The sequence below is a fragment of the Zerene cesonia genome, chromosome 27 (assembly GCF_012273895.1).
Source record: "Zerene cesonia ecotype Mississippi chromosome 27, Zerene_cesonia_1.1, whole genome shotgun sequence".
NCBI lineage: Eukaryota > Metazoa > Arthropoda > Insecta > Lepidoptera > Pieridae > Zerene > Zerene cesonia.
Genome location: NC_052128.1, coordinates 3,055,988 through 3,070,086, shown reverse-complemented (window position 1 = coordinate 3,070,086; position 14,099 = coordinate 3,055,988). Strand labels below are relative to the sequence as shown.

At 33.1% G+C, this 14,099-nt stretch overlaps 1 protein-coding gene across 3 annotated transcripts in view; it reads left to right on the top strand.

The window, feature by feature from the left end:
* Positions 1 to 14,099, top strand: part of LOC119837490 (transcription factor egl-13) — a 225,806-nt gene that overhangs the window by 210,530 nt on the left and 1,177 nt on the right. For 2 of the 3 annotated variants that reach the window (XM_038363084.1, XM_038363083.1), the window contains exons 4-7: positions 1,363 to 1,524; positions 4,922 to 5,132; positions 11,500 to 11,794; positions 12,050 to 12,299. In XM_038363084.1, the coding sequence (XP_038219012.1) occupies positions 1,363 to 1,524; positions 4,922 to 5,132; positions 11,500 to 11,794; positions 12,050 to 12,299 (918 nt within the window). Of the gene's footprint in view, positions 1 to 1,362; positions 1,525 to 4,921; positions 5,133 to 11,499; positions 11,795 to 12,049; positions 14,098 to 14,099 lie in introns of those variants that run through there. The other variant, XM_038363082.1, reaches the window with a different exon arrangement.

The following is a 14,099-nucleotide window of genomic DNA, read 5'->3' as shown; positions in this document are numbered from 1 at the left end:
CAGAAAACAATAATAAATTGGTGTGTTTCAGCTGGTCATCTCGCATCAAAAATCGCATTTTTATGTCGACCTCTTACATTCATAACGCTATCAAACGCGACCGCAGCACCGTAACGACGGTCGTCAGTTAAATATAAGCGCCAATTGATAGGACATCTCCGCGAGGCTATTAAATAAAAGTCTTTTTACATTAGATAAATCGCGCACGTTATTCGGGCACATCTGTCCCTTGCCGATTACAGCCATACATTATACTCAGTTTGTTGTTTTTAATAAAAAGTTTAATCCGTTCGGTTATGACGGCAATTTGTCTGCCGGATGGAAAAACTTGGTCGATTACCTACCGGTGACGCTTGGGGCTGCGTATCGACAAGGGGCACCTATTACAAGCCTTCAATACGTTTTTTATTCGCGTCATTATGTCATGTTTATTTATGCATTCCCGTTTGTCTCCCATTAGCACTTTTACTCTTATTATAACGCGGCAGAATGTAAAACGGACAAGTTAACCAAATAACGAATAATTTATGCCATTAAATAAGACATTTTCACTCGTCCGGAAATACATCTCATCGAGGTATTTTCCCATCAGCACCTTATAACGTCCCACTGTGTATAACCATTAACAATTCAATGCTGTCTTAATGAAAAGCCGATAAAATGTATACTGCGGTATTCGTCACGATTCCTGAGGCAATTAATCGGGTTTCCTCTTTTTTGGAACTCGTTTTATGCACGCTAAGATTGAGTGAGCGCCCTCCCGCTTGATTTGTGCTTGGGGCTTAACGTATTCTTTGTAATGAGTGAGTTAAGTGTGCAATATATCGCGAGGGACAAATTTTGCGCGGAAAGATCCCGCGATTGAAATGGTCGGCGAAAGTATCGCAATTTCGTCGGCGCCTTTACAAATGTTCTTTTGTTTATCGCTTATTTATGGGCGCGTTTAGGTGCGAGAAAGTGGTAGTGGACGTAATCGTTATATTATTGCCTACGTGTTTTTTGTTGTGTTATAAATTACCAGCTATTAATATCCGAGAATAAGAACGTTAATACTTTTATACGCGATTTTTTGTACGCGGTAAATGCGAGTATTTTGTTTTTAAGGAGGAAAACTTATTTCTTGTTTATACCGTTATAGATGGAGTAAGTACTAGCTTTCTGCCATCGACTTTGACCGCGTAATCAAAGGAAAACATGACAGTTCCGGGAGTTTTCTCGATATGTCTATTTCTAATTCCCGTAAAAAAACATTTTTATACCTACTGAAAATCCGTAAATAATACAACATTTTTCTCTATATATCTCTATTATACTGTAAATATATCTAGGCAACAAAAATAAATACATAAAACATTGTTCCAGAACATCGGAAACGTATCAGCTGAGCTGGAATTGCAGCGGCTGCAGCAGGAACACCTCAGGCGCCAGGAGATGGTGCGCCGCGGTCACTCGCTATACCCTGGCCCTCCGCTTGGCTTACTGCCCTTGTTGGAACAGATGCGCCCGCAACCACCATCGTCTAACGTGAGTTAAAATAATATAAGCGTATAATATATGAAGATCAGTGACTCAATGGTTAGGACGTACATCAATCAGAAAGTCGAGGGTTAAGCAATAAATAGACTTTTTCAAATTTACAATTTTTTTCAAATAATCCTAAAAAAGATCCATTCTATACACTTTTTTTGTATCCCATTAACATTGTAATTTAAATAAAAATCATACATTTTCGCAACTAGCCTTAACAAGTGAATTTAATACACAGGTCAAGCAAATTAAATTGTGATCGCACACGAATATTTTTCTGTTTAATGCCTCATGTCGACATATTCTAAATAACTCGTTATTACATCTAACAAACGCACTTGTAGCGATTAAAGATGCGCTAAATAAATGAGTGTTTAGCAATTGAGAAATTAATTAGCTATCGTATAATTTAAATCATCCATACCTGTATGTTTCCAAACATCCGCTGTCCATACACGCTTCACTCCATCTTAATTAAATTGAGCAATTATTACATTAAATGTTTTAAATTGAATAAATTATTGCTATAAGATTAATGACTGTGTATCGAGTTTATTGGTACATTAAATCAATATTGGTGAATACAATTTCATTGCATTTTATTTATAACGTGTTGTCGACGAACTAAAAATAAACACTTTTTCCTTCACGTATTTGTTTAAAAGCTTTAAATAACACGTGAGAACGTAAACCTAAATTAAGTATTTAACAGAATATTGTTATGTATTTAATCATATAACTTTGCGTAATATTACATAACTTTGAATATATTTCTATACACCCAAAAAGTTAAAATTAATAGTAAAACTTACTTTCAAAGTAATGTAATAATATAAATAAGCTGGTGTTTATAATTTGTTTTTTTTTTTGGTATCAATTTTTGTTTCGTAGTCCAAGTCGGAAAATCTAACACAATTATAATCCGGTCATCCGTTCTTGAGTTATCGATAGTGTAACTAATACATATTTTATATAGATACACATCTATACTAAATAGATTAGTTGTTTCAATATTCGTTTCATATGCAAAAAAAGCTCATACTTATTTGATAACAAACTGAAATATTACAATACTTGCATAACATTTCAACATAATTAACCACCGAATTACCACAACGCTATAATGTAATCGTAAAATGAAAACAATTATTGTTCCAGCAGAGACGTTAAATAAAAAAAAAACCTTGTCAAAGACGTCATAAACATCAAAAGAATTGATCAACTTTCATACCGACATTCTTGCTCCAAACATAATTATCTACAGTAAAATATCCAACAATCAAAAGGCCTCATCTTTCCTTGACAACGGTTTCGTCAAAGCGGAAATTGCGCCAATTAATTTGTATAAACATCAAATAAAAAAAATCGTAGCGAAGTGATGCTGATGACGAATCGTCTTCATCTAATTTTATCGTTTTACATAACATCGCCTTGACTGGTAACACTTTCAAAAATGGTGTGTTAGAAAGGGGATTTATTGCTGTCAAAAACGTGATTTTGCGTATAATGTTATAGCTTACATGTGCCTGGGAAGATATACCTACCTATAAATTATTATAATTAATTACTTTAAATGTGGAGACTAGAAGCGTTTGTTTTGAATGCTATATATCAAAAAGAATTATTAAGTTTCAAGAATTAAGGTAGATAGCAAGCAAGCAAGCAATAAAAAGAATTTGTTTGTTTGAACTCGCTTGTCTTAGAAACTACTTGATTGTTTCAAAAATTCTTTCACCGTTACATATGCTCATGATTTGAGTATTTACTTATGCATATGTGTTTATAAAACAGTGAGTTTAAATACTACTGTTCTGTTTAAAATTTACACAAGCCCATTTGTCAGACACTTAAAATTCTTTCCATGTTTAATTGAATTATCTGTAATTTGTAAAGAATAAATCGTTTTCTAAAACAAGGAAGTTCCTGGGGTGGGAGGTAGGTATCTACACTCCAGAATCTAAAATGGGATCAAATCATAACAACTTTCTATCAATGACAAATATAATCACGTCAATCGGTTGAAAACCCACGGCGTTGAACAGTCGAATTGAGTACCCTCGTTTTTTGAAACACCGGTTAAAAAAGTATATTAATAATACTGTTTACTAAAACTACTTTTTATTTAAAAAGTTAATTTTAGTGAAGAGTATTTACTCTCATATAGGCAACATAGTTAACGTTAACTTTACGATATTTTATACAAATCAGTATCATTGTATTAGAACGAATATTTTTACATTCCAAAAATAAATAATATAGACGTGACGAACCTATTTACGCACACAACACCGCCCACCTTTCACACAAGCCAAAAATAATGTGCTAATTTCGTACTATATTCTATTATGTACAAACATTATTAATTTTAACCCACGGACTCAAATAATTATAAAATCTATTTGCTTTTCAAGATCATGTTAATGAGTCGACTGAAGTCCGATTGACTTTTACAACGCCAATTTAGCTTTATTGTAACGTTACATTGTATAATCTGTGGTATAATGAAGCTCATTTATCCATTCGTTAATTTACGTTTCTAATTGGAGGGAGTCATAAATAGAAAAGTTCGTTTATTACACCGTAGATTTAATAGACTTATAATTGTAGCTACACTCGATCGACTCTGTATTGATAATTTTCCTTTGCAATTACTTCTGAATGTATTTATAATACATTTATTGAATTGGTTGTTTAATCATAATAGTCGATAGGCTGTCATTATTTTGTTCAATTAAGCTTGTTTTTCCTTTGTTGTCTTTGTTGGTATTAATTTGTTATTAAGGCTGTGGTTAAATCGCTACAATAAAGCAAGATTTTAAGAGTTAACCTCCGGTCGACAAAAATAGTAATATTTAGTAAATAATTAATTAATTCAACATTAAATACTTAAAATTTTTCCAATATGCGTATATATTATATTCTAGAGCCTAAAGACCATTTTTACATCTCCAGTATTTTTGATCTTATTATGGTGTTAAATAGTCCATTTAGTATCTTTTGCATCAAATTCATGCAGGACGAGGGTAAACCGCGGGTTTAGCTTGTTTTTAATAAAGTTTTTATAGTTGATAATCGCGGTATCAGAAATACTTATGTTTAAATTTTAAATCACCTACTCAAATATTACTAGAATAAACTTAATCATTCAATCAGGCTCCATTTTATGCGCTGTTTAATCTTATTATTAGAGAGAAAAAAAAACGTTTATTTATCAATACAACAAACACTAATGAAACATATTATAAAACCACATAAAAACAAAATAATCCATAACAAAGTAAGAGCACAAAAGAAGTTGCGTTATTTCGTCAATGCCGCTACTCACTCGAAAAGCAGTTTCTTCATCATCCCCTGTGTAACCTTCACATATATCCAATTGATGATTTCCTTTCAGGTGGTATCATCCCCCTGGCCGCCCAGCCAGCTAGCCCAGATGACCACACGGTCGCCACCGCCCCAGGACCCCGACGCACCCCTGAACCTCAGCAAGCAGAGGTCCCCATCACCAGCTCCCATGATGCTACCCCGGTTCGTGCCATACCCGCCTATGGATGAGAGCTCTCCGTATATGAAGAAGGACGACGATTATGGCTCAGCTTGTAACAGTAAGTACTATAATACTAATAATATAAAGTAGAAGAGCTTGTTTGTTTGTTTGAACCCTCCAATCTAACAATCACTGGATCAGTTTTAAAAATTCGCACACCGTTGTACAGGTGCGTAATTCTCGAATGCTTTAGACAATATATGAACCACAAGCGAAGCCGGAATAGATCGTTTCCATACATATATTGGTAGCTTTTAGACTTTGGGGAGGGAGGGTAAAAGATAGAAAGATACCTTATAATAAGACACCGTATGAGCAATGTTGTTTCTGCACCATCATTATGATTCTTCGCAATACATAGGTATTTTATAGGTTAAATATATAATCAGTAATCATATTCCGAAACTAGGTTATCACCATCCTTAAATATGTACATTTAGTTAGATCAATAACATATGTATCTGCCATATAACACTTGTGATAAAACATTCAGAAGTTTTTCATTTAACTTCAAAACCGCCATTAAATAAAACTTCATCGCTATAAAAATTCACCATTTCTCACAAACTTTCACTTCACAAAAACTGAATGTAAGCAATGGCTATTTAAAAGTAACTCTAAATCATGCCAGCAGGATTTGTAAAAACTTGTTTGACACAATTACTCCAGAAAATCGTAGACGCGAATGATTCATACGCTATGACGCGCTTAACCACTCACATATACGCAAATGTACTAAAAATAAAGCGCTAGTCTCTTATCAGATGAAGGAGAGCCCAAATAGGCATCAGATTATCAAAATAAATAAATTGATACTTTATAGCACTCACTCAAATAGAGACGCTGTCATATAAACAAAAAAACAAAGAAAAGCGGTACATCAGGCGGCTTTATCGTTGAGAAGCGATATCTTGCAGGTAATCTTAGGAGATATAGGAAAAGTTTAATAAAGAAAACGTGGTAGATGATGCATAAAAATATACTAAAAATATCAGTCAGTAAAAAAAAACAAATTTTTACATGATATCCCGAAAGGAAAGAGTCAAAAACATACCATAAATGATAATGATATCAATGATTAATGATTATACAAAAAACTTGCCATAAATATGAAAATGCATTTAAAACGATTATCCGCTACACTTGAGTGCATCAACGCAGTGCAATTAAATATACATTCAAATTAATTACAATCCCCAAAGTCGTGTAAATCCGAGCGTTACAGGGAAATCGTCCCAAAATTGTCAACCAGTTCCTCGAATCAATATTAATATCAAAATCGGCCCAACGTTACGCAATTCCGCACTAAAATAAACAAGGAATCGGCACGGAATAGTTATCTGGCGTCCAGAAATGCGAAAACTGTGAAATGTTGCGTGTCGCCGCCAAAACATTTTGAATGTACGCGTCTAATTGCCAAATATTAATTCGATGAAAAGTGGCAAATACAGCTCACGAAGACACCTGCCGTGCCATGGGCCGTGCGTACGTTGTTCACTTAATACTGTGTTTAAATACTCTATTTTAAATAATGTTAATATATAGAAATGAAAGGCTTTTTAACGGATTTTAAACGCGATTTATTCATTATATTTTAATCCGACGTTTCGAACACTTTACAGCGAGCGTGGTCACGGGGAGACTAAGATGTTATGACTTGACAGTCTTACATGTTTTTAATTTCTAAATGTATAATATTCGCGTAAAATCAAACACAAGAAAATACTAATGCGAATATCTTCAGTAATTTTATCTATATCCATTTCATCTATAGGCATTATCTCCAACGGCTCCCAAAAGAAGTCAGAGATTCTAAGCTCATAGCAGTCTATTCAAATCGCTTATCGCTTCTCAGTAAGTTCTACATAAAATTCTTTAATGTGCCGACATTATACATTATGGGCACCATAATATCAATAATAATAGTTCACTTTCGACATGGTTATATTAGCCGATGTAAGCAACAAACGCTTATGTAAACTTGTCTTAACGTAATTTCGTAAGCCAGAGATGGGTAAGGTAACTTGAGAAATTAATAGCTCTCGATAATCTACAGGTCATTCAGGCTTTGACTTGATTTATTATATTGCTTAAACACTATAGTTTAATTTCGTTGCTCCATTTAGTAACACAGTTTTACATGCAACGAATTAATCATTGTAAAATAAATTATTAAACAGGTGCGGTTGATGACTTTATATTTATTTGTTTGTATTGAGTTTCATATACTTTTATTGCATGTAGTTTTCCTTGTTTCCTCCAGATATTAAATGTAAATTTGTTCGATACGAGCAAAAAAGTTTATTTCCCTTACATTGAATTGCTCAATTGAGCAAAATACACCTATGTTTCTTTTAAAGGACTTAAGTGGATAATTAATAAATCATATAAGTAATAATTTTAACACAAAAAATTATTAAATAAAAACAATAAATTGGGATTTCCTGAAACTTGACGTAAATTATTTTACTTTTATTAAATTGGGTAAAAAATACACACAGGGTTAACATCCTATCCTATCCTATCCTACTAATATTATATTTGCGAAAGTTTGTATGGATGTGTGTGTGTGTGTTGTTCACACAAATACTACTGAACCGATTGCAATGAAAATTTGGTACGTAGACAGCTGGACAACTGGTATAACATATAGGCAACTTTTTATCCCGATATTCCTCCGGGATACGGATTTACGCGGGTAAAACTGTGGGGCGCAGCTAGTAAAAAATAAATATGGATTCGCTTCAGCGTCTCAAAGAACTTCGGTTACAAACTAATTTCAATTTTTCCTTGGAGTTTATTTATTTAACATCTCGTGTTTTCAGGCACATATTGTTAAATAAATGTATGATAAAGAGAAGGTACTAAAGTTGTAAAGTAGGTAAGTAGGTACTAAAATAGTTATTACTTCTTTTAGCTTCATAATCATAATGTATTTACTGCATTCAAAGTCGAAACACGTTGAAATATATAATCTACTTACTCCATTAAAATAATGCATTTCAAACCACAAAAGCATTACTTTCCCGCCAATTTTTTGTCATTCTTTATTTTATTAATAATCGTACTTTAATGTAAATTATGAAGCGAATAAAATTAATAGAATACACTTTACATAGTTGGCGCGCTCCCAAACCGAGATGGTTTCAGAATCGTCCACCATAGCTTGATTTCCTTTAAAATAAGATAATCACAAAGATATAGAATAGATGGCGTTTGGGACGCACGTTTCCGCTCTTAGTACACTCGTTAACGGAAGTGCATTGTATAATTTTATGCACTGTGTTATTCACAGGTCATTTTGTAAGTTTACCGCCAAATAAAGTATCAAAAATGTTGTACTTTTTATTGAACTACTGCAAATAATACAAATAACAATTTTATTATGTTTTAACACGTTTCACTAAAACTATTTAATTGATATGGTAACAGTGGATTTTAATACTTAAGTACTTAAGTTTTTTACATTTCAAGAACAAACTTATAACAATTTGCTTTGAATTGTTATTTGCGGTTGTTAATTATGAATAAATAGGTAATATAAATAAAAACCGAGAAATATAATTTTCATGAAATTAATTGCTGCCATAAATTAATATGCTAAAATGTAAGTTGAAATTACATATTCATGTCTTGAAATTTACGATCAGTTAAATTTACAAAGAAAGCGGCTTATTTGTCTTGCGTTTAGTAATAAAACCGTTTTTGATGTCCCGTTTTGTAATTTAAGATAACACGAGTATTTGTTAGGAATTTCGGAGGATTTTGCAATGGGATAGTCTCATATTTATAATTATAGTCTAAAAAAATAAGTTTTTAATAATAAATCCTCCTAAACAATATGTATTTATATTTGTTTTGACTAAATTATAAGAACATTAGAAAAGAACACTAAAAAGAACATTAAAAAGTATTTGCAAGCCGCAAATACTTTTTAAGTAAAAACCCATCGTGTCACGTACTCAAAATATATATACCTAGGTATCTTCTGACACGACAAATCCAGTTTCCCAATTGTTCTGTTCTTTTTGCCTTCGATCGGTTTGATTTTTGCTTATTGAATAAATTAGTATTTATATCTTGTATTATTTCGAAATTCGTACACTTAGTGAAATTTCTAAAGCGGCGCTAATTATCAAACGTCGTCACCTATTTCAAGAATAACCTACCAAAACGTGTAGGCGGGTAAAACATTGTTCTACATCTGTCAGATACCGCAAACGTAATTGACCGTTAACGAATATTGTCAAATAGCTGAAATTACGCGCACAAGAGTACTGAAATACAGAACTCGCGACACGTAGGATGTAATAAATTATCTAACAGCGTGTCAAATTAATACAGGGAATGCATTACTTTGGATGCTAGCTTATTAATTGTGAGGACACATGGTAACGAATCCGTCAAATGAAATGGTAAGCGGATGAGAAGTGACCTACATATTTTAGCAGGGTTCTATAACATTATTGCGCGATTGTACATTTTTTATGTAAGAATGAAAACATAAATCGGTTATCAATTAAGCAGAGGTTACTTGTTCCAACTGTAACTTACTTGTTAAGGATCGGTGGTAATACAATCATTTCATCAGATTATTTTATTATGCTACTTTGGATCGTCAGATTATATAGTTTCTTAAGACCTTACGTATATTCTGTATTATTTATTTTTTAAGTAAATTATATGGGTACTTACTCTTGCAAGTGCGACAATTTAGTAAATTCTATTATTTATTTAACTTAATTTATGAAATTATAATTATCCTTTTAATTTTAGACTAATTGACGAAAAACCATTTATATTGCGTCCACACTTAATTTAACGTACATTTGTAATGTAGTCTACGATCGGCATAGCTGTTAAAATATAACACGACAATATGTCGCTTTAAAAACATGAAAGTAAAGTAATAGACGCATAAACACGCCTAGATCTATTAACTATTAATTTAGGCGAGGTTTTCACTTCATCTACGTACGACATTAAATTATATGACTCGCAACAGTCGAGATTAGAACATTCCAAAATATTTACAAAAAGCTATCGTAATACCTCGCTAATATATTCCTATTATACCATCGATTTACGGACACTGAGTTCTCGTCTTTATGTCGCATCAATAAGGAATATATTCGCTTGGTAACTATTATAAAGTTTTAGTAATACACTGGATGGGTTGTACAAAAAGAACTCAATCGGAAGCCCCGCTAAGCTATGCTATAAATTACGCAAGGCAATGAATGCCGGTTGTAAAACAATCGTTAAACGGAGATTAAGAATGAATGTCTATTCTGAAGTGGGCTTTGTTTACGGACTTGTACACTAAACTACTTTGAAACTCGTTCATTCAATCCTCTGTTGATAATAGTTGCGCTTGCGACTCGGATTCTATTAAATTTATCAATCACAATACTCTTTATTAATCGCATTTACTAAAGGGCTTAATATATAACATAGTTATTTTAACACAAAACTAAACCGCCCTGAATGTATTAGAACTAGACCAAATTTAAACAGAATACGGAATACACCAGCTTTCAAATGAAAAAAGAGGCACCAAAATCGGTTCACCCAGACGAAAGTTCTGAGCTAACAAATACATAAAAACACAGTCCAATTGATACTACTGCTTTTTATGTAGTCGCTTTAGTTAGTATATTTCGAAATGAATCCGCATTCTTAGTTTTTTTTTGTTAATATCTATCTATAAAAATTGTCCAGCTAATTGAAATATAGATAACCTTTATTCCAATTGGTTAATATCAACATTTAAATCACGCAGTGGTTACCACAAGATAGAATAGGTAATAATAATTTAAATTGGCTGTTTACTCTCTAGTATGCCTACTTACCTACTACTTCGCAAAAGTCAAGTTAAATATTACACATAGTTGCTACTTTCCATTAAAATTGATTTATCTCTCAGTAATTTTGTATGTAATACATGCGAACCGGTATAACTGATTACGAAACGTTTTATATAATGTAATATCTTTTACGATCTGTTCTCTATTGTGGTAAGAAAAGAGGTGATCGTTTTATGGTGATGAAATCATTAGTTAAGATTACAGACATTAAATACGAACCTTAGGAATGTGGTTTAAAGCGCCATAAATTATTTTTACACATAACAACATAAATCCATTATTATCTTTGGAGAGGTAATAGATATTTTGTTGTAAAATGTTTTAATAGAGTAGTATTGTCGTAATATAGTTTCGATTTAAGTTTGTTTGATTTTTGTCCAATCTGATTTATTCACAATTATACAAAGTTGACAATTTCAATTTTGATAAAACCGGAAAAGTCTACATATTTTTTCACTCTGTACAACAGACCTGAACAAGAGAGAACCTAGTCTCTTTTGAAATATGCTCCTTATATCTGAAATAAAAAATTAACAATAGTGTATTTTCTCTTTACAGCGTCGTCTTGGGGTCAAAGTGCACCAGAGGAAGCGGAGAAGGCGAAACTGATCCGCCAACCGAAACGCGACGAGGCGGGAAAACCACACATCAAGCGGCCAATGAACGCGTTCATGGTTTGGGCGAAGGACGAACGCCGCAAAATTCTGAAGGCCTGTCCAGACATGCATAACTCGAACATATCCAAGATACTCGGCGCGAGGTGGAAAGCGATGTCCAATGCGGAAAAACAACCGTATTATGAAGAACAGTCCAGATTGTCCAAGCTACACATGGAGAAGCACCCTGACTATAGGTAATTTATATTTATTGATTGCTTTTTGTTAAAAAAATATAGGGCAGAAACATTGTGTATTAATATGTGTCTTTATAAATGCATGTTAGACCATTTTCACCAATAATAAAGGTAGCGATATCAGGAAGAATAAATTATACTATAATGCACAGACAGCTCAAATTGTATAACCCTATAGGTTGAACGTAGCTACAACTTAAAATGCTACAACTTAAACGTAGTTTTGCATATAAAATGGAAAATTTTCCGTTACAGGTATCGGCCGAGACCAAAGCGGACTTGCATCGTCGACGGTAAGAAGATGAGAATATCAGAGTACAAGAACTTGATGCGCACGCGCAGACAGGAGATGAGGCAGCTCTGGTGCCGCGATGGCGGCAGTGAACTCGGTTTCTTGCCGTCTCTATCATCGCCGGGGCCATCGAACTCCTCCCCCCCTCCCAATGGGGGGAACTACATGAACCCCACGTTTTCGCCGCCACTGTCGCCGAGAGAGGAAGATTGAGGAACGGCGCGCGGCTGGCCCTACCCGCACGCCGCGCCCCTCTCCATGCCTCCTCCCCACCCCTGGTAATCGTGTTCTACAACCTTCTAGAAGTGTCCCCCCACACTCGGACTGTGTGACTTTGACGCAACTCGGAAAACAATATGGACGTTTCCCGCTCTTTTTATCAACATGACGCTTTTATGGGTGCAAAGTTTTAAGCCAGTGCTGCAATCGGATCTCTTGATATACGAATATGAGATTATTCCATTAGTGAGTTAAGCGCGAACATTGACTGTGTGAAGGACGTTATAAAATTGGTGAATACGGCATGCTGTTTTGCATCAGCGAAGTTTTTGTGCCAAACCTAACCAACAATTAATTAGACAAATGTATATAATAAGTGAAAATTCTCTTCTAGACTCATTGTATTATGAAGGTTCTCTGTAAATAAATCGCTTTGTAGATATTACACAAGGTAATTTTTGTTTTAAAGTAGAATAGGTTAAGTCTAGTTTAGCGTAAATATATTTGTAGCGTCAGTATGTGTTGCCATGTGTAAAAAACCCTTATCTATCTAAATGTAGAAGCTTGTAGATTTAAGAACTTATTGTATCAAACCAAAAATTTGAAGCGGTATGCTTGAAAATTTAAGTGTTTTGAACACGAAACTGATTTTTGAAACCAGTGAGAGCTAACGGATCATAATAAATCATAATACTCATAGACTTAGCTCTCTGTAACTAACGAACTGTTTGTAGTTTAGATTGTATACCGTAAAGTACCTAGCTTTGTCGTAAAAATTGTATTCGGAATAAAATCGCTTATTTAAAGATTATTAAGAAGTAAAATTAAATTCGCATAATGAGCATCTTTTTCTTTGTAACAACTTTACAATGTTTTATTTGATGATATTTTTTGTAACTACTCCTGTGTTAAACACAAGCGGTGGTCAATTGGAACCTGTCAATTTGAAAAAAAAAATTGAAAAAAAAAGTTTAATGTAGTTTACCCACCGACAGTTTGTGGGAACAACAATTGAACACTACAAAAAATTTTAATCGCTTTATTGAATCGTGCAATTTCATAGTTTTAGTGTTAAGCTATAATTGAAAGCATAATATCTACATAATATTTAATATACTATAGTAACAATGTATAGACTTCGTATAGTCAGAATCGTTGATTGCCATTTCATTATTTTGTTATTTAATTTTTTAAATGTAAACATTTGTTTTCTTGAACTGACGGCGAGTACGCGCCATTTTCTATGGGTTACAGATAAAACATGATTAAATAAATAATAATGTATGGTGTGTACTCTCCTTTTATTATATGCCAGTAAATTTTTTTGAAATGTGGTAAGAGATAGTTTAAGCGTAAGTAAATTATTGTGTATGTGTCTTACTGTTTATCGATAACGTAGTGTGTATCATTCTTAGTAAATGTGTAAGAATTTAGAACAGTGCCGTTAAATTATTTATTTTTATGTTGAGACCCATTGTATTGTAAATATGCGATATTTTTGATGTAAACGTTAGTAATTGTGGTTATTTAAATGATCGATACTTAATTCGTATGCGACTCGCATGGATCTCGGTCGAATCTTTTTATTTATTGAATTATTTTTAATTTTTCTTTAAATTCACAACTTGCCATAATATTTTCTATAGTCTCCTCTTTCTACTTAAATGTGTTTATCTATGTACTTAGCAAAGTTTTACTTATGTTGTTATTTTATTGTTTTTTTTTCTATTATTTTTCCCCGATTGAGATTTTGTTAATTTTCCCAGTGGAAATATTCGCGATCGTATAGAAGGT